The 24595-nt window shown below is 42.5% G+C and overlaps 2 protein-coding genes across 3 annotated transcripts; one reads left to right on the top strand and one right to left on the bottom strand.

The window, feature by feature from the left end:
- Positions 1 to 313: 313 nt before the first annotated feature.
- LOC110485859 (protein LTV1 homolog) lies at positions 314 to 10174 on the top strand. Of its 2 annotated transcripts, none has more exons than XM_021557058.2 (11): positions 314 to 504; positions 951 to 1082; positions 2139 to 2351; positions 2741 to 2828; positions 2934 to 3066; positions 3324 to 3549; positions 4514 to 4641; positions 4804 to 4940; positions 5130 to 5182; positions 5378 to 5578; positions 9664 to 10174. In XM_021557058.2, the coding sequence occupies exons 1-11, from the start codon at positions 502 to 504 to the stop codon at positions 9775 to 9777; spliced, it is 1428 nt and encodes a 475-aa protein (XP_021412733.1). In that variant the 5' UTR covers positions 314 to 501; the 3' UTR covers positions 9778 to 10174. The 2 variants fall into 2 exon arrangements, with proteins under 2 accessions (XP_021412733.1, XP_021412732.1); XM_021557057.2 differs by having other exon boundaries at positions 315 to 504; positions 2738 to 2828.
- Positions 10165 to 22757, bottom strand: LOC110485858 (interferon gamma receptor 1-like). Its single transcript, XM_036940547.1, has 7 exons — positions 22283 to 22757; positions 17398 to 17515; positions 14408 to 14583; positions 12607 to 12758; positions 12248 to 12407; positions 11911 to 12041; positions 10165 to 11673 (listed from the first exon to the last, which is right to left on the bottom strand). The coding sequence occupies exons 1-7, from the start codon at positions 22347 to 22349 to the stop codon at positions 11266 to 11268; spliced, it is 1212 nt and encodes a 403-aa protein (XP_036796442.1). The 5' UTR covers positions 22350 to 22757; the 3' UTR covers positions 10165 to 11265.
- Positions 22758 to 24595: the final 1838 nt, after the last annotated feature.

The following is a 24595-nucleotide window of genomic DNA, read 5'->3' as shown; positions in this document are numbered from 1 at the left end:
ATTATTCATATATACTTGTGTTCCTCCATGTACTTTCTGCATTGATGTGTTAATAAAAAAAATTAACTGCCTTGTTCAGGGGCAGAACGACAGATTTGTACCTTGTCAGCTGTGGATTCGATCCAGCAACCTTTCGGTTACTGGCCCAACGCTCCTACCCGCCAGGCTACTTACATTTCAGTTAATTGGTTTTCAATTAACAATTATTTCATAGAGAATACATACTTTGACAACATAATATATTAATACAAATACAAGAATGTATAGCCAGCCATCTGATATAATGTATGAAGTGAACAAAGTACACCCCTTTTGTCCTGTGAAATGGTTTGTTCCAAAAATGGTAGAAGCAGCGTGTGAGGAAGGAGTCCGCGTGGATAAACAACATTGACATTTATTTTTTTCATCCCCGTAAATGACACTATTTTAGCGCGAGATAACTGTCAGAAACGTTTTTGTAAAAATACTTTGAAAGTGTGTTCACAGCGATCCAATTGAACTATGGTAAGCACACTTTCAGCTGCCAACGTTGTTTTAGCTTTGCATTCTATCTATGTCGACAGACAGACAGGCAGCTAACTTACTAGCGTTACATTAATAATGCCAACTGTTGTGCTTATCAATGTCTACTAAACCAAACATGTTAGTTAGCTAATATGTTGTTTCAAGTGTGGGTGAGTTTGATCGTTTTAGCAATAGCCAACAAACTAGATTGTGTGTTGGTTGTTAGCAAGTTAAGCTAAGTTAGCTAACTAGCTAGTGCATGAACATCAATTTACATTTCAGAACAGTTCTTCCTTTCTTACTGCCTAACCCTCATGTACAAAGGGCTTGTGATGAACAGTGACCACTCAACACAGGTCACTGACATATTGCTGCATCTGAGCCTGATGCAGTTGACCCAAAGCCTATGTAACAAATTGCAATATCTACATGTCTTTCTTTTCTAGCCTAATAAAAGGAAGAAGGCATTCATTGACAAGAAGAAAGCGGTGACCTTCCACCTGGTCCACAGAAGTCAGAGGGACCCCCTCGCTGCTGACGAGAAAGCACCGCAGCATGTCCTCCTACCCGCACAAAAGGTAAGAACGTGTTATTACAGTGGTTCCCAACCGGTTACTGAGTATGGTTAATAATGAGATTACTGTGGATAGTCAGATTAATATAATAGTTTGATTAAAACGTATATGCATGTTTTGCAAGAAGAACAATTCCCCTAATAATCCTGTTTACATGGACACATCTGGACACCTCTGAAAAGGTTACCTGTTGACGCTCTGATAAATGCCTAAAATCCCCAATCAAAATAAACGTTCTACCACAGTGAACATGTTATTTTTGGGAAGCATATTTGATTCTGAGTTCGGACATGTAAAGTTTGTATGTGGAAAAACGACTTCTAAAACGCATACGTTTAGTTGTACCGAACTCATTTCACTCGTGCTGGTGCTAACACATGCGCAGATCAGAGACACCGCTGGACCGCCGATGAAGTTGTTTACATGTCCTATGAATTTGAAAGATTGCTCAGAAAAGCAAGTGTTTTAATCTGCGATTTAATGTGACCTTACGCCGATTTAAGATTAACAGAGTAGGGTGTTTACATGAGTATTGCATAGAATCTGCATTTTGCTATGCCCAGAGTACCGCTGAAGTACCCACTCGTGTGCATGAGTCTTGAGAGTCCGTGCTTCTCCATCTGCATTGCTTGCTGATTTGGGATTTTAGGCTTGGATTCTGTATAAGCACTTTGTGACATCTGCTGATGTAGAAAGGGCTTTATAAGTACATTTTGATTGAGATTTGTGTCAAGTACCCCCTGTGGATAGACCAAGTACCCCCAGGGGTTCTAGTACCCACTGTGTTAGTACATGTACCAAACTTTACTCAGGTATATAGTGTTGCAATGGAAGAAATGGTCACAGTTTTCATCAAAAGACATCCATCCATTGGTTACAATATTTAGGCTACTTGTCCTAGTAGAAGAGTTGCACTTCAAGTCAAAAACATATTTGTTGTAGATATTCATTGGCCAAGGACAACCAAGATATTTGGTGCATTAAAATCCTGCTTTATGTGCACAATTGTATTTTTTTGTCTCATGGTCCGTAACCACTTACTCTACTGTCTGTGTTCAGGTGGAGGTGGACAAGCGGCGAGAGGAGCAGAGGGAGTTTGGGGTGTTTTTCGACGACGACTACAACTACCTGCAGCACCTGAGAGAAACGGCTCGGCCCGTAGAGTGGGCTTCATCCGGAAAATCACAGAGAGGCAAACGTACCCATGACCTCCAGGATGGGGATGATGATGACGAGGAAGATGAGGAGGAGGAGGAGGAAAAGGTTACTCCTGTAAGTTTAACAGGAGGTCCAGTGGTTGTTGCTGAGTGGAACGGTTGTGTGAATGTTTGGGCTATATATTGGACCAAACCGCCGATGGTGAAAATACAAGTTGAAATGATCTTGTCCTTTGCTAACAATGTAGCTAGCTGGAGTAGTTTTTAAGAGGCTTGCATTTGTGAGATCAAATTTCCCCACTTTCCCCAATACATAGTGTATTTTAGGTTGTGGTAGGAGTGACTGTAGGATGGGGTATGGGGCCAACATTAGCTATCATGACTACATTTCTCTTAATAACCACTACACATTTTATAGCAACAGCGAGTAGGGTAGCCAGTATTTTTGAGGTCATTGTGATAAACGGAAGTATTAAACCTACTATGCTTTTGTAACTTCAGCAGACCGTCTCCTTCAACTTGCCCTCCTCTGTGTTTGCGTCAGAGTTTGAGGAGGAGGTGGGAATGTTGAACAAAGCTGCCCCCATCTCAGGTAAGAGGCCTCCGTCAGTAACAAAACCAAACGCCAGGTCATGATTCTCTAAATCAGTGAATTCTTCCAAGTTTTTAACTCCCCCCCGTGTTTTTTTTCTCAAAGGACCCAGGCTGGACATGGACCCAGACATCGTAGCTGCTCTCGACGAGGACTTTGACTTTGACGACCCAGACAACGTGCTGGATGACGACTTCATTTTGAAGGCCAACGATGTTAAAGGAGCTGTTGGCGTGGGGTAAGAATGTAAACTTTATATCAGTTTTCTTTATTTTTAGTGACCCTTAGTCCCATTCACTATACCAATCAAATTACAATTGTTGAGAGAGAGAGGATTGCTTTTTGTGTTTTTAGTTTCTTACTAAGAGCTGGTTAACATCTGCTAATTGAAGTCCTGTCACAATAAAGCCGTGCTCTCCCAAGTCCCTTTGCGCTGTTGGAAACCTCCTCTCGCTCTCTCACTCACTCTCTCTCTCACTCACTCTCATATTGCAGTGATGGTGATGAAGAGTGGGAGGATACAGACGAAGAGGAGAGCGACTCTGAGGGAGACGTTAACTCCGAGGGCGGTGTCTCTGGTGATGAGGACGGCGAGGGGCGCCCCCGGGAGTTCATGTTCATGGACGAGGAGACGAAAACTCGCTTCACAGAATACTCCATGACCTCGTCAGTCATGAGGAGGAACGAACAGCTCACACTGCTGGACGACCGCTTTGAGAAGGTCAGTGAGCCCCGGACATACTTTTGGGGTTTGGACCTGGGTTGCATTTTGTGACCTTTGGTAAAAGATAAACTGTGGTTGACTGGCTGATCTAACAGCATAAACACTCAGGGCTGTGGCGGTCACAAAATGTAGTCAGACGGTGATTGTCAAGCAAATAACTGTCGGTCTCGCGGTGATTGACCGTTAATTAACAAACACATTTAGCATCTACATTTAGCATTTTTTATTTTCTTATGCTGGGCATCATTCATAAGTGATAGGCTAATATTGTCACCCATCAGACTATATTTAATTGAATCTTGTCTTTGCATATACTATTTAATATATGTGTAACATTTTTACTTATTTAGATTTTACCATTATCATGCACCTGCATCGAAACACGGGGCAATAGTGATGGAGGTTTTTCCCCACAGTTTATTTTCATGCCAGCCAGATAGTCTATACTCCTGTTGTAAAGAGAAAGAAATGTGCTTAATATTAGGAAAGTTGAGAAATAAATATAGTAGGCCGAGCCTATAGAAAGCTGATGGGATCCTCCTCTTTTTATTAGCGGCCATCACTCTGCTTTCTCCTGCAATAGCATAGCCTATAGAAATGTGCCGCAACATGAGCTCATTGGCTCTCATGAAGTGTTTGATTAGATTTTCCTTTACATTTGCGTTGATGCCAGAGTGATTAGAGGGACAATCGAGTGCTGAGTACCAGGCAGTTTGGTAAGCTACTGATCACCAGCAGCAGCATCAGCTTGGAGAAGCCTAATTACCGTGACTAAACGCTCATGTGAAATTTGACTGCCTTCATGACTCGTGACCACCGGTGTGGCGGTAATACGGTCACCGCAAAACAGCCCTACACTCAGGTGCTGATTTCAACTTATGATATTCCTTTAATTCGAACAATGATTTCAATGAATGTCATTGTATCGTTTTTAGAACTTGTTTCTTTCTGTTGCCCATAGTTTTTCGAGCAGTTTGATGAGGATGAGATTGGGGCCCTGGACAACGCTGAGCTGGAAGGGCATATCGAGCCAGACAGTGCTCGCCTGGAGGAGGTCATCAAAGACTACTTCAAACAGAAGGAGTTAGAGTGAGTGTGTGTGTGTAACTCTTTTGCCATAGCAATACTCTTAGATAAAGACGGAGGTGGAAGTCCTCATTGGACACAATGGATTACCATAAGCATTTCTTTGTGTGTATGTGTGTTTAACTATAGATAATGACAGTCATTTAATCAACTATGTTCTTTCAGCTACCGGAGGCCTGATGCCCTGGGTCCTAAAGAGCTGCCAGTGGTGAGGGAGGAGGAGGAGGATGAAGAGGAACAGGAGATGGAGACCATTGTCCTGACGGCACCGGCAGAGAAGTGGGACTGTGAAACCATTCTCAGTAAGTTAGTCTACTAAACATGTTGCTATTGTCTGTTCAGTAACTAACACTTTAAGATTACCATTGTAGTACATGCCTGATGACAATTCTGTTCTGATGACATACCTATTGGCTAGATCTTTATTACCATAATTACTACATTTTCCTTTTTTGTTAATGAATATTGAAATCCTTTCTTTACTATCCAAGGTACCTATTCAAATTTGTATAACCATCCAAAAATCATCAAAGATCCACCAAAGGTAAGACATGTTTTCCTCTATTGGTTGTTTAAGCGAAGTAAGTAAGTTGCATGTCTAACGTTAAACATTTTGTGAGGCTTTTAGCTCGTCTTCCTACCCAACGTTAGCTACTAAGTTGTGAATTCAAGGCATCAGCTCCGGGCCATTGTTGCTGTTGATATGACCGTTTAGTGTATTTCTGTGTTCTCTTCTCAGGCAAAGCCCATCCGAGTGTCTACCAGGACAGGCATTCCTCTGGACGTCCTTCCCGGGAGGGGCCCGACAGCCAAGCAGGCGGAGCGCATGGAGCGTATCAACGACTCAGACCTGCCCCGAGTTGCCACACAGCCCCGACCTCGAGAGGAGAGCAAGGAGGAGCGGAAAGCCAGGAAACAGGCTATCAGAGAAGAGCGCAGGGTGGGTTACTATACTCAGGGCTAATAGCTCTGGGTGTTCATGTTGAGAATTAATTTATTGTTGGCTTGGTAACAAAATGGTTGAAAAAGCTCCTGGAACAATTGTCATAGGGTGGAATACTGTGCTCCATTTTTTTATATAGAGTTGAAGTCAGAAGTTTACATACACTTAGGTTGGAGTCATTAAAACTTGTTTTTCAACCACTCCACAAATTTCTTGTTAACCTCTAGCGTCGAGCAATCCCGTATCCGGGAGCGTAATCATAGCCTCAAGCTCATTACCATAACGCAACGTTAACTATTCATGAAAATTGCAAATGAAATAAATATATTGGCTCACAAGCTTAGCCTTTTGTTAACAACACTGTCATCTCAGATTTTCAAAATATGCTTTTCAACCATAGCTACACAAGCATTTGTGTAAGAGTATTGATAGCTAGCATAGCATTAAGCCTAGCATTCAGCAGGCAACATTTTCACAAAAACAAGAAAAGCATTCAAATAAAATAATTTACCTTTGAAGAACTTCGGATGTTTTCAATGAGGAGACTCTCAGTTAGATAGCAAATGTTCAGTTTTTCCAAAAATATTATTTGTGTAGGAGAAATCACTCCGTTTTGTTCATCACGTTTGGCTAAGAAAAAACCCTGAAAATTCAGTCATTACCACGCCAAACTTTTTTTCAAATTAACTCCATAATATTGACAGAAACATGGCAAACGTTGTTTAGAATCAATCCTCAAGGTGTTTTTCACATATCTATTCAATGATAAATCATTCGTGGCAGTTGGGTTTCTCCTCTGAAGCAAATGGAAAAATGCACGCAGCTGGAGATTACGCAATAATTTTGACGGAGGACACCAAGCGGGCACCTGGTAAATGTAGTCTCTTATGGTCAATCGTCCAATGATATGCCTACAAATACGTCACAATGCTGCAGACACCTTGGGGAAACGACAGAAAGTGTAGGCTCATTCCTGGCGCATTCACAGCCATATAAGGAGACATTGGAACACAGCGCCTTCAAAATCTGGGCCATTTCCTGTTTGAAATGTCATCTTGGTTTCGCCTGTAGCATCAGTTCTGTGGCACTCATAGATAATATCTTAGCAGTTTTGGAAACGTCAGAGTGTTTTCTTTCCAAAGCTGTCAATTATATGCATAGTTGAGCATATTTTTCTCCTAGAGATGAACGTACTTTGGTGCAAAAAGTACAAATCAATCCCAGAACAACAGCAAAGGACCTTGTGAAGATGATGGAGGAAACGGGTACAAAAGTATCTATATCCACAGTAAAACGAGTCCTATATCGACATAACCTGAAAGGACACTCAGCAAGGAAGAAGCCAGTGCCCTAAAACTGCCATAAAAAAGCCAGACTATGGTTTGCAACTGCACATGGGGACAAAGATTGTACTTGCCGAAATGTCCTCTGGTCTGATGAAACAAAAATAGAACTGTTTGGCCACAATGACCATCGTTATGTTTGGAGAAAAAGGGGTAGGCTTGCAAGCCGAGGAACACCATCCCAACCGTGAAGCATGGGGGTGGCAGCCTCCTGTTGTGGGGGAGCTTTGCTGCAGGAGGGACTGGTGCACTTCACAAAATAGATGGCATCATGAGGGAGGAAAATTATGTGGATATATTGAAGCAGCATCTCAAGACATCAGTCAGGAAGTTAAAGCTTGGTTGCAAATGGGTCTTCCAAATGGACAAATGACCCCAAGCCAAAGTCGTGGCAAAATGGCTTAAGAACAACAAAGTCAAGGTATTGGAGTGGCCATCATAAAGCCCTGACCTCAATCCTATAGAAAATTTGTGGGCAGAACTGAAAAAGCGTGTGCTAGCAAGGACGCCTAGAAACTTGACTCAGCCCTGTCAGGAGGATTGGGCCAAAATTCACCCAACTTATTGTGGGAAACTTGTGGAAGGCTACCTGAGACGTTTGATCGAAGTTGAACAATTTAAAGGCAATTCTACCAAATACTAATTGAGAGTATGTAAACTTCTGACCCACTGGGAATGTGATGAAATAAATAAAAGCTGAAATAAATAATTCTCAACTATTATTCTGACATTTCACATTCTTAAAATGAAAGTGGTGATCCTAACTGACCTAAGACAGGGAATTTTTACTTGGATTAAATGTCAGGAATTGTGAAACTGAGTTTAAATGTATTTGGCTATGGTGTATGTAAACTTTCGACTTCAACTGTATATATATATATATATATTTATTTATTTATTTATTTTCTCTCCAGAGCTGTATGTATACATATATAAAGAGACCACTGCAATATTACCCATTTTTTTTTATATTTCTCGTTTTACTATTTATAGGTATGTGTTTTGGTAAAATGAACATTTTTATTTTATTCTATAAACTACTGACATTTCTCCCAAATTCCAAATAAAGATATTGTCATTGAGAGGATTTATTTGCAGAAAATGACAACTTGTCAAAATAACAAAAATATGCAGTTTTTTCCAGAGTATATTATATCTCAGCAAAAAAAGAAACATCCACTCACTGTCAACTGCCTTTATTTTCAGCAAACTTTACACGTGTAAATATTTGTATGAACATAAGATTCAACAACTGAGATAAACTGAACAACTTCCACAGACATGTGACAAACAGAAATTTAATAATGACTAACAGAAATTGAACAAAGGGGGGATCAAAAGTAACAGTCAGTATCTGGTGTGGCCACCAGCTGCATTAAGTACTGCAGTGCATCTCCTCCTCATGGAGTGCACCAGATTTGCCAGTTCTTGCTGTGAGATGTTACCCCATTCTTCCACCTGCAAGTTCCTAGACATTTCTGAGGGGATTGGCCCTAGCCCTCCGATCCAACAGGTCCCAGACGTGCTCAATAAGATTGAGATCCAGGCTCTTCGTTGGCCAAGGCAAAACACTGACATTCCTGTCTTGTAGGAAATCACGCATAGAATGAGCAGTATGGCTGGTGGAATGTTAGGATGAGCCTGTAGGAAGGGTACCACGTGAGAGAGGAGGATGTCTTCCCTGTAACGCACAGCGTTAAGATTGCCTGCAATGACAACAAGCTCAGTCCGACGATGCTGTGACACACCGCCCCAGACCATGATGAACCCTCCAAATCGATCCCGATCCAGAGTACAGACCTCGGTTTAACACTCATTCCTTCGACGATGAACGTGAATCCGACCATCACCCCCGGTGAGACAAAACCGCGACTCATCAGTGAAGAGCACTTTTTGCCAGTCCTGCCTGGTCCAGCAACGGTAGATTTGTGCCCATAGGTGACGTTGTTGCCGGTGTTGTCTGGTGAGGACCTGCCTTACAACAGGCCTACAAGCCCTCAGTCCAGTCTCTCTCAGCCTATTGCGGACAGTCTGGGCACGGATGGAGGGATTGTACGTTCCTGGTGTAACTCGGGCAGTTGTTGTTGCCATTCTGTACCTATCCCGCAGGTGTGATGTTCGGATGTACTGATCCTGTGCAGGAGTTGTTACGTGGTCTGCCACTGCGAGGAACATCAGCTGTCCGCCCTGTCTCCCTGTAGCGCTGTCTTAGGCGTCTCACAGTACGGACATTGCAATTTAATGCCCTGGCCACATCTGCAGTCCTCATGCCTCCTTGCAGCATGCCTAAGGCACGTTCACACAGATGAGCAGGGACCCTGGGCATTCTTTCTTTTGGTGTTTTTTAGAGTCAGTAGAAAGGCCTCTAGTGTCCTAAGTTTTCATAACTGTGACCTTTATTGCCTACCGTCTGTAAGCTGTTAGTGTCTTAAAGAATGTTCCACAGGTGCATGTTCAGAAATTGTTTATGGTTCATTGACACAAGCATGGGAAACAGTGTTTAAACCTTTTACAATGACGATCTGTGAAGTTATTTTGATTTTTTTTACGAATTAACTTTGAAAGAAAGGGTCCTGAAAAAGGGACGTTTCTTTTTTTTGCTGCAATGATATACATTGTATAACTACATTTTTTTTTTTGTAAGCGTCATCTATGAATACGGTTCATGTATTTTGGATATCTTGTAGAATGCTTATTGTCCTTCACCATTGACAACATATTGCTTGAATGTTTCTACAGGAGCGAAGAACAGAAAAGAAGGCCAACAAAGAGGCGTTCAAACAGGAAAAGGTCTATCAAGAGAAACAAATGTTGAACCTGCGTTCCAACGTCCAGGGTCTAAAGCTGTCTTAGCTGCCCAGATACAAGATGAATTGGGACTGACTTTGTGCTCATCCTCTTAACTGGATTACTGATGGACAACAACCCTGCAACCGCCATTTTGCAGAGGACCCCCAACGCAAGGACTATGGGCTGTGTGGCATTTTTTTGTGAAGTGTTCAGAGATTAATGTAGCCTGGTCCCAGATCTGTTTGTGCAGTCTTGCAGACTTACTGTCATGGTGAGAATGATCATAGGAGTTGGGGAGAGCACAAACAGATCTGGGACCATGCTAATTCAGGCAAAAAAATGTTTATAGATCAACTGTTTTGAAGTTAGCATGTCAGTCATCAGAGTGCAGTTCACTAACCCTTCTTACCTTATACAATAAAGCTAAAGAATCTTCCTGGTGTTTTTTTGTTGAGAAAAATTAAATACTTAGTCTGTTTTATTTTACAGTTGTGTGTGTGACATTCATTTGGTTATTCAATTATATTTCAATGCCCAACCACCCAAAATATTTTTTACATCCTGAGTAAAGTTTACTGAAGATTAGTTCAGCACACAGATTTAAACTGGCGATAGACTTACAGAAATCTCCCAGGGACCATTAAAAACAGAAATACCACAGAAAATAACATACCGAGTGGCAATCATTATCTAACCAGGTTAATGGCAGTTGGCCTGAAGCTTTGGTAAACATTGAAAGAAATTGATGCAACTTCAGTGGATGGCCAATGTCGTGGGTGATATTTGCCTTGCATCTCACAGCCTAGTCGGTTAGCTTGGATACATACTATTTGGTGTATTTTATCCTACAGTGCTACATCTTTAGTGCCGTTGATCCACAAGGTCATATTTTCATGGAAGAGTGGTTGACGTAAATAAAGCTGGTCGTAAATCCAGTATGACAGGTTGGCCAGTGTTGTCAGAGATCCCTATTGTTATCCTTAAATGGCTCAGGTGGAAAGAGTGGTACAGGTGTATAACTGCCTGCCATCTTGGAGGCTTTGAGCACTTTGTCACTGACTGTTCTCCGAGTCAGCCCGAGTGGCACAGCGGTCTAAGGCACTGCATCTCAGTGCTAGAGGTGGTTCGATTCTAGGCTGTATCACAACCTGATGTGATCGGGAGTCCCCTTGGGTGGTGCACAATTGGCCCAGCATCGTCCGGGTTAGGGTTTGCCTTGTTAAAAAAAAGTTTTAAATAAAATGTACAAAAATTCATAAACATTTCTCTACTTATTTTTTTTTACCTTTAACTAGGCAAGTCAGTTAAGAACAAATTCTTATTTATATTGACGACCTATCAAAAGGCCTCCTGCAGGGAAGGGGGCTGGGATTAAAAATACAAAATAAAATAAAAATATAGGACAGAACTCATGACAAGAGAGACACCACAACACTACATAAAGAGAGACCTAAGACGACAACATAGCATGGCAGCAACACATGACAACATGGTAGCCGCAAAACATTACACAGACAATAGCACAAAGGGCAAGAAGGTAGAGACAATACATCACACAAAGCCATAGCCCACCACTACATCTCCTGCACTCATCTCCACCTCCACCTCTTGTAGAGGAATGTGTTGTCTGTCATAGCCAGAAGCTGTGGAATCCATGTCCTCTGATTCCTCGGAGTCATCTCCACACAGCAGCACAGAGTATGGCTGTGTCACCTGAAGCTCAGTCCGTAATTGGCTCCTGCTGTCCGATAAGCCCTCTCCCACCTGCCCAGAACTAAAGGGGTTAGCCGAAAATCCAACGCTATTGGTCGGACTCTCAACCGGTTCCTGCTCCTCTTCTGAAGTTTCCAACAGGCTCTGGGATGTGGTGGTAACTGGTTCTATGCCACTGATGTGCGCTATGATCTCAAATTGCAGGTCCATTATATTCTTGTCGTGTGAGTTTGATAAGATTGAAGCCTGTGAAAGAATAATACAAAGCCACATTGAGATTAGTCGGCTCAGAGGGTGTATGGTTACGGTTTGGGACCAGAAAACAAACCGATATCATATACTGTTCTAGCAACAAGCAAAAGCATCGGATAGGATGAACTTGTCCCAGAGGAGAAAGTAGTACTGCTTTATACATAAAATACACGACATTTTACTCGTTCTACATAATACATACATTACCCACCATACACATTATGCGCTTACCAAAGTCTTTGGGAAATTGGACAAGTTTCTTTTCCGCATGCTTCTCTTGCAGAGTCTTATTGTCACAAAGACTACAAAGGCCACAATGCCAATGATGATCAATGGCAAAAATGATTCCAGTGAAACTGTTTCTGCAGACAGACAAACATATCAGTCACGGAATCGCTTAACTAGCATACTATGTCAGTGTAAGTTAACTTTCCATGGCCGCTATTCCTTTTGACTATAATAATTCCATCAAAACTGCAATAATTCATACAAACAAAAATGTCAGAGTTAAATACTTGGACCAGACATAACAAATAAAGTGTCATGTCAACAAAGGTAGTGTACGTACTGTCTTCATTGACACAGATGGGCCCTTTTCTGTTGAACATAACTCGGTGGCCCATTGAATTCCCCTCCAGACTAACACAGTACTTCTCCTTGTTCCCCAGGACTGTGAAGTCATGACGGCAGACTTTGTCTTCTATCTGGCACTCAAACGTGTGATTAGTCTGCAGACAGAAGAAAGAATATGCAATTAGTAAAAAAAATCGAAATGTCAACATCATCGTTAAGTATCCATAGATGTCAACGTTGGGTCATCGTTACTAATGCACTGGGCAAAGTAATTCAATGGATATAACCCGTGTGTACCCTCTGAATGTACACTGTAGATTCTAACCAATTAAGGGCAATTTTCATCATACTTACATTTTCATAGGTTACTTGGGATAGGAAGCGTTTGTCATCGTCACCCATGCGAGACTCTTTCAGTTCTGTGTACAGGTGGTAGGGGTTGTCGAAGCTCACTGTGACCTTCATATCCTTCATTGACACTTTTACAGCAGGGAAATCCAACTTGCCTGAGATAAAATGAAAAGGGTATTAGGGTAGAGTTAGAGCAAAAGCCTGCAGTAATGAATATACTGACCTGGAGGAGGACTCCCTCAATATACTGACCTGGAGGAGGACTACCTCAATATACTGACCTGGAGGAGGACTACCTCACTATTCAGACCTGGAGGATGACTACCTCAATATACTGACCTGGAGGAGGACTCCCTCAATATACTGACCTGGAGGAGGACTCCCTCAATATACTGACCTGGAGGAGGACTCCCTCAATATACTGACCTGGAGGAGGACTCCCTCAATATACTGACCTGGAGGAGGACTACCTCAACATACTGACCTGGAGGAGGAGTACCTCAATATACTGACCTGGAGACCTGGAGGACTCCCTCAATATACTGACCTGGAGGAGGACTCCCTCAATATACTGACCTGGAGGAGGACTACCTCAATACACTGACCTGGACGAGGATTACCTCAATATACTGACCTGGAGGAGGACTACCTCAATATACTGACCTGGAGGAGGACTACCTCAATATACTGACCCGGAGGAGGACTACCTCAATACACTGACCTGGACGAGGACTACCTCAATATACTGACCTGGAGGAGGACTACCTCAATATACTGACCTGGACGAGGACTACCTCAATATACTGACCTGGAGGAGGACTACCTCAATATACTGACCTGGACGAGGACTACCTCAATATACTGACCTGGAGGAGGACTACCTCAATATACTGACCTGGAGGAGGACTACCTCAATATACTGACCTGGAGGAGGACTACCTCAATATACTGACCTGGAGGAGGACTACCTCACTATTCAGACCTGGAGGAGGACTCCCTCAATATACTGACCTGGAGGAGGACTACCTCAATACACTGACCTGGAGGAGGACTACCTCAATATACTGACCTGGAGGAGGACTACCTCAATATACTGACCTGGAGGAGGACTACCTCACTATTCAGACCTGGAGGAGGACTACCTCAATATACTGACCTGGAGGAGGACTACCTCAATATACTGACCCGGACGAGGACTACCTCAATGGGGTGGCAGGGTAGCCTAGTGGTTAGAGAGTTGGACTAGTAACCGAAAGGTTGCAAGTTTAAATCCCTGAGCTGACAAGGTACAAATCTGTCATTCTGCCCATGAACAGGCAGTTAACCCACTGTTCCTAGGCTGTCATTGAAAATAAGAATTTGTTCTTAACTGACTTGCCTAGTAAAATAAAATAGAAAAATTGTCATATGTACAGTACCAGTCAAAAGTTTAGACACACCTACTCATTAAAGGGTTTTTATTTATTTATTACTATTTTCTACATTGTAGAATAATAGTGAAGATATCAGAACTATGAAATAACATATATGGAATCATGTAGTAACCAAAAAAGTGTTCAACAAAACAAAATATTTTTATATGAGATTCTTCAAAGTAGCCACCCTTTGCCTTGATGACAGCTTTGCACACTCTTGAAGGAGTATGTGTGTCCAAGCTTTTGACTGGTACTGTACCTCTCTGTCGCTTGGATGGATGTCATTTTTACGTCACACAACGAAATCCTGTTTCTATACAATGAGGAAAAATATTGATATGCTTTCAATGCCCACTTTGAAAACCCACTTTTGAAAACATTGTACTTACAGTGGATGTCAGCTGTAAGGTATCTATTAAATGTGAATATCGAGGACTTCTGAGATGCTGATTCCTCCATTTCATCAATGGCCGTTATCTTCACAAAGTAGCGATCCAGTTCTTTAGCATTCCACATCAAGGGGGAGAGGTCATAATGATGCTGTTTAGTGGAATTCTCCCACGAACTATTAAAAAAAAACATTCCACATCAAGGGGGAGAGGTCATAATGATGCTGTTTAGTAGAATTCTCCCACAAACTATTACAAAAAAACAGTGAGCATTAGATACATTTAACAGAAAGACGGCACTCAACCAACAAACAGAGTTAGAAACTGTTAATAGATCATGTATAATAGTTGAATAAGCAGATAGATCTGTTAGGAGGTATCTGATGCCCATAACATACGCATGCTATTCTTTTCAATCAAATTATATACACTGAACAAAAACATAAACGCAACATGCAACAATTTCAAAAATGTTATTGTGTTACAGTTCATATAAGGAAATCACTGGAATTTACTGAGTTACAGTTCATATAATACATTCTTTAGGCCCTAATCTATAGATTTCACATGAATGGGAATACAGATATGGTCTCAGATATTTAAAAAAAAAAGTAGGGGCATGGATCAGAAAACCAGTCAGTATCTGGTGTGACCACCATTTGTCTCATGCAGTTTGGCACATCTCCTTTGTATAGAGTTGATCAGGCTGTTGATTGTGGCCTGTGGAATGTTGTCCCACTCCGCTTCAATGGCTGTGTAAAGTTGCTGGCAGGAACTGGAACATGCTGTCATACACGCTGATACAGAACACCCCAAAAAAATGCTCTATGGGTGACATGTCTGGTGAGTTTGCAGACATTTTCAGCTTCCAGGAATTGTGTACAGATCCTTGTGACATGGGGCCTTTGAATTATCATGCTGAAACATGAGGTGATGGTGGGGGATCAATGGCACAACAATGGGCCTCAGGATCTTGTAACAGTATCTATCGATAAAATGCAATTGTGTTTGTTGTCTGTAGCTTATGACTGCCCATACCCTAACCCCACCGTCACCATTGGGCACTCTGTTCACAACGCTGACATCAGAAAACTGCTTGCCCACTCGACGCAATACATACTGTCTGCCATCTGCCTAGTACAGTTGAAACCGGGATTCATCCGTGAAGAGCACACTTCTCTGGTGTGCCAATGGCCATCGACTGGGAGCATTTGCCCACTGAAGTCAGTTACGACGCCGAACTGCAGTCAGGTCAAGACCCTGGTGAGGACGACGAGCATGCAGATGATCTTCCTTGAGACGTTTTCTGACAATTTGTGCAGAAATTATTCAGCTGTGCAAACCCACTGTTTCATCAGCTGTCCAGGTGGCTGGTCTCAGACGATCCCGCAGGTGAAGAATGGTCTGCGGTTGTGGGGCCGGTTGGAAGTACTGCCAAATTCTCTAAAATTATGTCGGAGGCGGCTTATGGTAGAGAAATTAACATTCAATTCCCTGGCAACAGCTCTGTTGGACATTCCTGCAGTCAGCAACCTTATTGCACGCTCCTTCAGAACTTGAGACATCTGGCATTGTGTTGTGTGACAAAAGTGCACATTCTAGAGTGGCCTTTTATTGTCCCCAGCACACCTGTGTAATGATCATCCTGTTTAATCACCTTCTTGATATGCCACACCTGTCAGATGGATGAATTATCTTGGCAAAGGAGATATGCTCACTAACTGTGACGTTAACAAATTTGTGCACAACATTTTAGAGAAATAAGCCTTCTTTAGTGCGTATGGAACATTTCTGGGATATTTTATGTCAGCTCATGAAACATGGGACCAACACTTTACATGTTGGATTTATATTTGTTCAGTATAGTTAGACAAACTCATATTTCATCAACAATTAAAGCATGATATTACAAACATGAATAAACATTCAGGGCCGGTTTCCCAGATACAGACTAAGCCTAGTCCTGGACTAAAAATCTATTTGAATCTCCATTGTAACATGCTTCTTAGTTCATGACTAGGTTTAATCTGTGTCCGGGTGTTCTGGATACAGGTATCCTGTGTGTATCCTGTATGTATTTCTTTTCTCTCCTTCTCCCCTCACAGGTGACAATCATCAGTTAACAATCAGTCATCAATCAGAAGACACCTGCTCCTTTTCCCTTACCCTATCACATTCCCTTTCCCTTGGTTTAAAAACCCTGTCAGTTGTTTTCTCTGGAGCTCAATCTCTCTGTCATGCCATCTCTCTGTAGAGCGCTTGTTTGGTTTAGCAACGACATGTCACTTTGTCTGTTACCCTGTGAGTATTGTTTTTGTTATGGTGTTTGACTGTTTGTTTGATGGTGGGAAAAGGGGGTACCAAGACAAGTCGCCAATGGGCATACACAACCCATAGAAACACTTTGTCTAAGAGCACTAGGTAGAACTGGGCGGACCACCCACTGTATTTTTGGTTAGTTAGCTAGCTGTTCTTAAAGCAGGTAGTCTAGCTTAGGGTTGTTTTTGGATACTTATTTCTTTCCTTGGGTCCAGCTCAGCCTCTTTTCCTGCCCCCCCTTTACCGTGTGTTTACCAAATAAACCATGAGTGTTTGACGGTAGATTTAAGTTGTCTGTGGTTATTTGGTCTCACTGTTACTTTTTCACTGTTATTTGCATGAGTTATGTTATGGGTCTTGTTGCCATCCCCCCCCTACACTGTAGAGCCAAAGGGATTCGTAACACCGGGATACTGTCCCTCATTGTTCTTTCATAGTGTATATCAGAGGAGGTTATTGGGAGGAGCTATAGGAGGACGGGCTCATCGTAATGGCTAGAACGGAGTCAAACATGTTTGTGTGTTTGGTGCCATTACAAACCATCTACCTTCCTATAGTTCCTCCTACCATGGTGTATATGTCATATGTAAGCCATTATGAAGGGTCATCCAAAACCAAGTCAGGAGTAGCCTGTAGTAGCTACTACTCATTAGAATACCAGCAAAGCTCACCTGTGATCACCAGTTATTTTCAATTTGAAGAGAGGTCGATGAAGCAGTTCACTGTGGTTCCAATCAACAGTTGTCTGTAAGTTGTTACAGCTCACTGTCACATTTTCTGGAGGTGGAACTGTCCAGGAAAACAAGACATTCCATTTAGTTAGTAGGCTTATGGGGGCAAGGTGACGAACCCGTCATGCAGGTAGTCTCGGTTCTTACATCTTGACATTTTTTTGCTCATGAGGGTTCGTACCAAGGAAACCTTCACCAGAGTACATTGACTAGACTGCTTGTTCATGGCAACCGCGTTGGCACAAAGGCTAAACAGTTCCACCTGTCTTTGTAAAGGGATGTATTCAATCATAGGTGTAATTTCAAAACAATATGTGATCTAAACTTTGAAGATTGAATGTATGCAGTATCTGCTTGATGATGCAACCAGTTTCCTCTGTGACCACCCCCACGAATGAGCTAAATAAGGTGATCCTCCGTTGGTGTCATTTAGACTCCAGAACAAATCATTTTTCTTACTGAAAATATATATACAATGAGCGCTTCTCTCAAATACATCATTACAGTTGTTGGTTAAGCTAGCTAATTTTAGCATAGGCATGACATCGGTTAAAACATCCCTTATGAAAAAAGATTGCAGTCAGAGTGCACTATGGTATAATAAAGCAGTAAAGGCTTGGAGATGTGGCATATGGCCAATATACCACGGCTAAGGGCTGTTCTTATGCACAATGGAGTTCCTGGACACAGTCCTTAGCCGTGGTATATTGGCCATAAATCACAATCCCCCGAGGTGCCTTATTGCTATTATAAACTGGTTACCAACATAATTAGGGCAGTGAAACATGTTTCGTATTGCGTCAGACAACAACATTGACGAATACGCTGATTCGGTGTGTGAGTTCATTAGAACGTGCGTTGAAGATGTCGTTCCCATAGCAACGATTAAAACATTCCCTAACCAGAAACCGTGGATTGATGGCAGCATTCGCGTGAAACTGAAAGCGCGAACCACTGCTTTTAATCAGGGGAAGGTGTCTGGTAACATGACCGAATACAAACAGTGCAGCTATTCCCTCCGCAAGGCTATCAAACAAGCTAAGCGTCAGTACAGAGACAAAGTAGAATCTCAATTCAACGGCTCAGACACAAGAGGCATGTGGCAGGGTCTACAGTCAATCACGGACTACAGGAAGAAATCCAGCCCAGTCACGGACCAGGATGTCCTGCTCCCAGGCAGACTAAACAACTTTTTTGCCCGCTTTGAGGACAATACAGTGCCACTGACACGGCCGGCAACGAAAACATGCGGTCTCTCCTTCACTGCAGCCGAGGTGAGTAAGACATTTAAACGTGTTAACCCTCGCAAGGCTGCAGGCCCAGACGGCATCCCCAGCCGCGCCCTCAGAGCATGCGCAGACCAGCTGGCCGGTGTGTTTACGGACATATTCAATCAATCCCTATACCAGTCTGCTGTTCCCACATGCTTCAAGAGGGCCACCATTGTTCCTGTTCCCAAGAAAGCTAAGGTAACTGAGCTAAACGACTACCGCCCCGTAGCACTCACTTCCGTCATCATGAAGTGCTTTGAGAGACTAGTCAAGGACCATATCACCTCCACCCTACCTGACACCCTAGACCCACTCCAATTTGCTTACCGCCCAAATAGGTCCACAGACGATGCAATCTCAACCACACTGCACACTGCCCTAACCCATCTGGACAAGAGGAATACCTATGTGAGAATGCTGTTCATTGACTACAGCTCGGCATTCAACACCATAGTACCCTCCAAGCTCGTCATCAAGCTCGAGACCCTGGGTCTCGACCCCGCCCTGTGCAACTGGGTACTGGACTTCCTGACGGGCCGCCCCCAGGTGGTGAGGGTAGGCAACAACATCTCCTCCCCGCTGATCCTCAACACTGGGGCCCCACAAGGGTGCGTTCTGAGCCCTCTCCTGTACTCCCTGTTCACCCACGACTGCGTGGCCACGCACGCCTCCAACTCAATCATCAAGTTTGCGGACGACACAACAGTGGTAGGCTTGATTACCAACAACGACGAGACGGCCTACAGGGAGGAGGTGAGGGCCCTCGGAGTGTGGTGTCAGGAAAATAACCTCACACTCAACGTCAACAAAACTAAGGAGATGATTGTGGACTTCAGGAAACAGCAGAGGGAACACCCCCCTATCCACATCGATGGAACAGTAGTGGAGAGGGTAGCAAGTTTTAAGTTCCTCGGCATACACATCACAGACAAACTGAATTGGTCCACTCACACAGACAGCATTGTGAAGAAGGCGCAGCAGCGCCTCTTCAACCTCAGGAGGCTGAAGAAATTTGGCTTGTCACCAAAAGCACTCACAAACTTCTACAGATGCACAATCGAGAGCATCCTGGCGGGCTGTATCACCGCCTGGTACGGCAACTGCTCCGCCCTCAACCGTAAGGCTCTCCAGAGGGTGGTGAGGTCTGCACAACGCATCACCGGGGTCAAACTACCTGCCCTCCAGGACACCTACACCACCCGATGTCACAGGAAGGCCATAAAGATCATCAAGGACATCAACCACCCGAGCCACTGCCTGTTCACCCCGCTATCATCCAGAAGGCGAGGTCAGTACAGGTGCATCAAAGCTGGGACCGAGAGACTGAAAAACAGCTTCTATCTCAAGGCCATCAGACTGTTAAACAGCCACCACTAACATTGAGTGGCTGCTGCCAACACACTGACACTGACTCAACTCCAGCCACTTTAATAATGGGAATTGATGGGAAATGATGTAAATATATCACTAGCCACTTTAAACAATGCTACCTTATATAATGTTACTTACCCTACATTATTCATCTCATATGCATACGTATATACTGTACTCTATATCATCGACTGTATCCTTATGTAATACATGTATCACTAGCCACTTTAAACTATGCCACTTTGTTTACATACTCATCTCATTTGTACATACTGTACTCGATACCATCTACTGTATCTTGCCTATGCTGCTCTGTACCATCACTCATCATATATCCTTATGTACATATTCTTTATCCCCTTACACTGTGTACAAGACAGTAGTTTTGGAATTGTTAGTTAGATTACTTGTTGGTTATTACTGCATTGTTGGAACTAGAAGCACAAGCATTTCGCTACACTCGCATTAACATCTGCTAACCATGTGTATGTGACAAATAAAATTTGATTTGATTTGAAAATGTTTTGTAATATCTGTGGTATGCGGTCTGATATAACATGGCTGTCAGCCAATCAGCATTCAGGGCTCGAACCACCCTGTTTATAATTGCAGTATAAATGCAGTATTCTGCAAATACTACTTCCAAGTTTTATTTACTGCAATAATTTCTCAGTGTATCTGCAGATACAGTGCAATTATTCTGCAATTACTGGGTCCAAAATACCACAGTTAACTGCAGTTTCTGAACTTTTCCAGCAGTTTCAGAACTGCAATATTTTTTCTAAGGGATGGTATCAATAACCAGATCAAACTAGCTGAAACGAGCCACCTACGATTCCCCCCCACATGGCAGCTTCTTGTAAAAAAAATAATTATTTTAGCTTGTAATTGTTGCTATCTGGCTATCCAGAATCACAACAACACACGGATTTCTGCCCCAATCAATCGCATCACGAAAATGAAGCGCGCCCCGGGGCCGTGCTTTGATATGATTTTCTTTTTTTTTTAATAAACATATGAAGGATGTATATAGTTTGTTGTCAACAATCTAAGCCAACCCTGTTTTGCCCCGTCGTTGTGCAAGCGTCGGTTTTGTTGCTAAACAACCACCCCTCTGTACACAAATCAAATGAAATCATTTGTTAATCAAAGTGTTATTGAGCAACACTAACTTCCTCATGTCAGCACCCCGGGCAATTCCTGTTAGACAACTATATGATCATCCAAACGACACGTCACAACTCTCATCTCAACCAGAGATCTCCATTGACTTATAATGTATTAGACACTGCTTTTTCCCTTCTTGAAAATGGCCGGTAAATATTGGCAGCAATGAGGAAGCAAATAAGAGTGTTACTTTGTCCAGGTGAGTTGGGCTACATTGTTGCCCGTCTGCATTGCTTCAAAAGTCCTTCCCATAAACTATTAGACCCATTTTGCAACACTGCCTTGCCCACAATGAACTGCAGAAAGCACCTAAGCATTGCCCTGCTCATGCTTATCATAGTAAAGCACTGATGTTTGTTTTATGAGCCTACTTGAAAAGAACAGAAAGGTCTGCAGTCTAAGCAAGCACGCAAGGAGATAACCAGTCCCGGGATTTAACACACCCGTGTTAAACCACCTTTGGTACCACGGAATCTGATCTTAACATTTTATTATACTGTAGTTTAGGTAAGCTAATGTAAGACCAAAGTACATTTATTTATGCCTAGCAGCTATGTCCTACGCAAATAGTTGCCTACCTAATGTATGTTAGAATGAAATACAATACTAATTTGACAACCTGTGGTTTATAGTTAGAATTGAGGAGCAGGTGAGACATAATGAGGAGTTGTCTGTTTATTCTAAGAGCAGGTTCAAACACATGCAGACGACTCCGAATGACTGCCCATTTGTATTTTTATAACATTATGTGGGGACGTTAGGCGGTTAGGATACTGACAAAAGATGATGTGAGCTGATTTAGTACATAGTGTGCCGAATTACTACAAGTGGGCAAAACACCATGACTTAAAAAGAGAACCTACAGACAAAATTGTTATTACAGTATTATTACATAGCTACGCCTAATTACCGCAAATCATCCCTTCCCATTTGTAATCAGAATAATAATAACCCACATTGTTCTTCAATCAAAGCAATGTAGGTTTCAAAGTTTTCATTCAGGTTAACCAACTTACCCAGTGTGGAAACCGCCGTGACCAAAACCATTAGGAATATCAATGAACGACAAAAAGCCAACATCATGCCGTTTCAAATACAAATCCACGAAATTTAAGAAACCGAAATAACAATGAGAGACTTATTCTTAGATTTAATAAAAAATAAATAAAAATAAATAAAAAAACAGCAATCTACCTTTAACCTAAATTATAAGACATAACCACAGAGCTAAAACGTGTTATCAGAATAGTATCGGTCGGTCGTTGTCGTAAGACGCAGTTTCTTTGGCAGTAAATGACACGGAGGCGTGTTTCTTTACAGTTTCTTCGAAAAGACACACCCCTGTTTCATTTCATTCCAAAAACTTATGCAGAATATATGCTTACCCTATGGGAAATCCTAGAAATTATTAGTCAGTTAACTAAACTAAACATATCCTAAAATGGACTATATGTCCGTCGAGTACCGGAAACATGCATGGAAAAACGCAGAGTTCACACCTTGACCTCACCCCAATCTCTCTCCAGTTGCAGAACATCAAAGGACAGATAAAAACATGTCAGTAGCCTCCCTTGATCAATGCCACCTCCTACTGCTGATTTGTGATAAACTTGACCTAACAACAAAGAATCAACACAAGAAATTCACAATCAATGTTGTTCATTGCACCCTTGTGAAAGTGATATCAAATGCCCACCTTAAGAAAACTTTTGAGAATGTTAGGATTGTTGTACAGGCAACAGTGACGATTATGTGGCACATGTCCTATAAGAACTACATTAACTTTTTTAGGCCTTTGTCTATCAAAAGAAAAGGATATACAGCTGGATTTCTGGTTGAGATGGAAGATAAATAAATGCATGTCAAGGATTTACAGCTAACAGTGATGCTCATGCATGTATTTCCTCCCTCAGTATAAAAGGGACTTGACCTGGACCATCAGTGAGATTGTATTTCTATTGCTGAACCCTGCTCTCCTGGGGGATATTTATTGTTTTAAGTCCCCGTATTTATTACGTAATGCTGAGTTTCACTAGAACTGCGGTAAACTGGCCAAAATCACAGCCTGTGTTGACGTTGGGCCTTTTGAGGTGTAGCCCCTTTTTTAGGTCCTTGTGGTGACTGTTTTAACATATAGTTCCTAGTTGGCACACTTTGCATAGGAACAAGCATGATATGTAAAATAGGTTGAATTTAAATTTACAGCAATACTCAGTGATCCTTTACATGGCATCTTTGTTTTTCTGTCGTCTCAAATGCTTTTATATAACCAGCCAAATGTTTCATCCAATGTTTCATCCAATACATTGATCATTTGTTGGTGATGTGGACACCAAGGAACTTGAAGCTCTCAACCTGCTCCACTACAGCCCCGCCGATGAGAATGGGGGGGTGTGCTCGGTCCTCCTTTTCTGTAGTCCACAATCATGTCCTTTGTCTTGATCACGTTGAGGGAGAAGTTGTTGTCCTGGCACCAGACTGCCAAGTCTCTGATCTCCTCCCTATAAGCTCTCATCATTATCAGTGATCAGGCCTACCACTGTTGTGTCGACGGCAAACTTAATGATAGTGTTGGAGTCGTGCTTGGTCATGGGTGAACAGGGAGTACCGGAGGAGACTGAGTACGCACCCCTGAGGGGCCCCTGTGTTGAGGATCAGTGTGGCAGATGTGTTACCTACCTTTACCACCTGAGGGCTGCCTGTCAGGAAGTCCAGGATCCAGTTTCAGAGGAAGGTGTTTAGTCCCAGGGTGCTTAGAGATGAGCTTTGAGGGCATTATGGTGTTGAACGCTGAGCTGTAGTCAATGAATAGCATTCTCACGTAGGTGTTCCTTTTGTCCAGGTGGGAAAGGGCAGTGTGGAGGGCAATAGAGATTGCATCATCTGTGGATCTGTTGGGGCAGTTTTCAAATTAGAGTGGGTCTAATGTTTCTGGGATAATGGTGTTGATGTGAGCCATGACCAGCTTTTCAAAGCCCTACATGGCTACAGAGGTGAGGGCTATGGGTCGGTAGTCATTTAGACAGGTTACCTTGGTGTTCTTTGGCACAGGGACTATGGTGGTATGTGATTTGCAAATCTGGGTGGAAGATCTGGCTCGTCTGGACCCGGGACCAAAAGTGCCATGATATGCAAAATAGGTTGAATTTAAATTCACAGCAATACTCAGTGATCCTTTATATGGCATCTTGTTGATAACAATTGTATCATTTATTGCAGTTAAATCTGTGGTAGGATTTTACACTTGGGTGTCAAGGTACTGTGGGTGTTTTTATCGCAAAGCTATGACAAAGCATGTTTAGTACTGCACCATCAACACCGTGGGACTT

The sequence above is a fragment of the Oncorhynchus mykiss genome, chromosome 13, assembly GCF_013265735.2.
Source record: "Oncorhynchus mykiss isolate Arlee chromosome 13, USDA_OmykA_1.1, whole genome shotgun sequence".
In the NCBI taxonomy this organism is placed as follows: domain Eukaryota; kingdom Metazoa; phylum Chordata; class Actinopteri; order Salmoniformes; family Salmonidae; genus Oncorhynchus; species Oncorhynchus mykiss.
Note: the sequence above shows the minus strand (reverse complement) of the source record. Positions and strands in the feature narration are given on the sequence as shown.

What these genes read in the sequence shown, in the direction of transcription:
- LOC110485859 (XM_021557057.2), top strand. An exon ending in TGGACGACCGCTTTGAGAAG is followed by an intron (nt 3,550 to 4,513) that starts GTCAGTGAGCCC and finishes TGTTGCCCATAG; the next exon opens with TTTTTCGAGCAGTTTGATGA. An exon ending in TTCAAACAGAAGGAGTTAGA is followed by an intron (nt 4,642 to 4,803) that starts GTGAGTGTGTGT and finishes ATGTTCTTTCAG; the next exon opens with CTACCGGAGGCCTGATGCCC.
- LOC110485858 (XM_036940547.1), bottom strand. Translation starts at nt 22,349, where the DNA reads ATGATGTTGGCTTTTTGTCGTTCATTGATATTCCTAATGGTTTTGGTC. An exon ending in CCTTACAGCTGACATCCACT is followed by an intron (nt 12,759 to 14,407) that starts GTAAGTACAATG and finishes ATTTTATCTCAG; the next exon opens with GCAAGTTGGATTTCCCTGCT. An exon ending in CCAATTTCCCAAAGACTTTG is followed by an intron (nt 11,674 to 11,910) that starts GTAAGCGCATAA and finishes ATTCTTTCACAG; the next exon opens with GCTTCAATCTTATCAAACTC.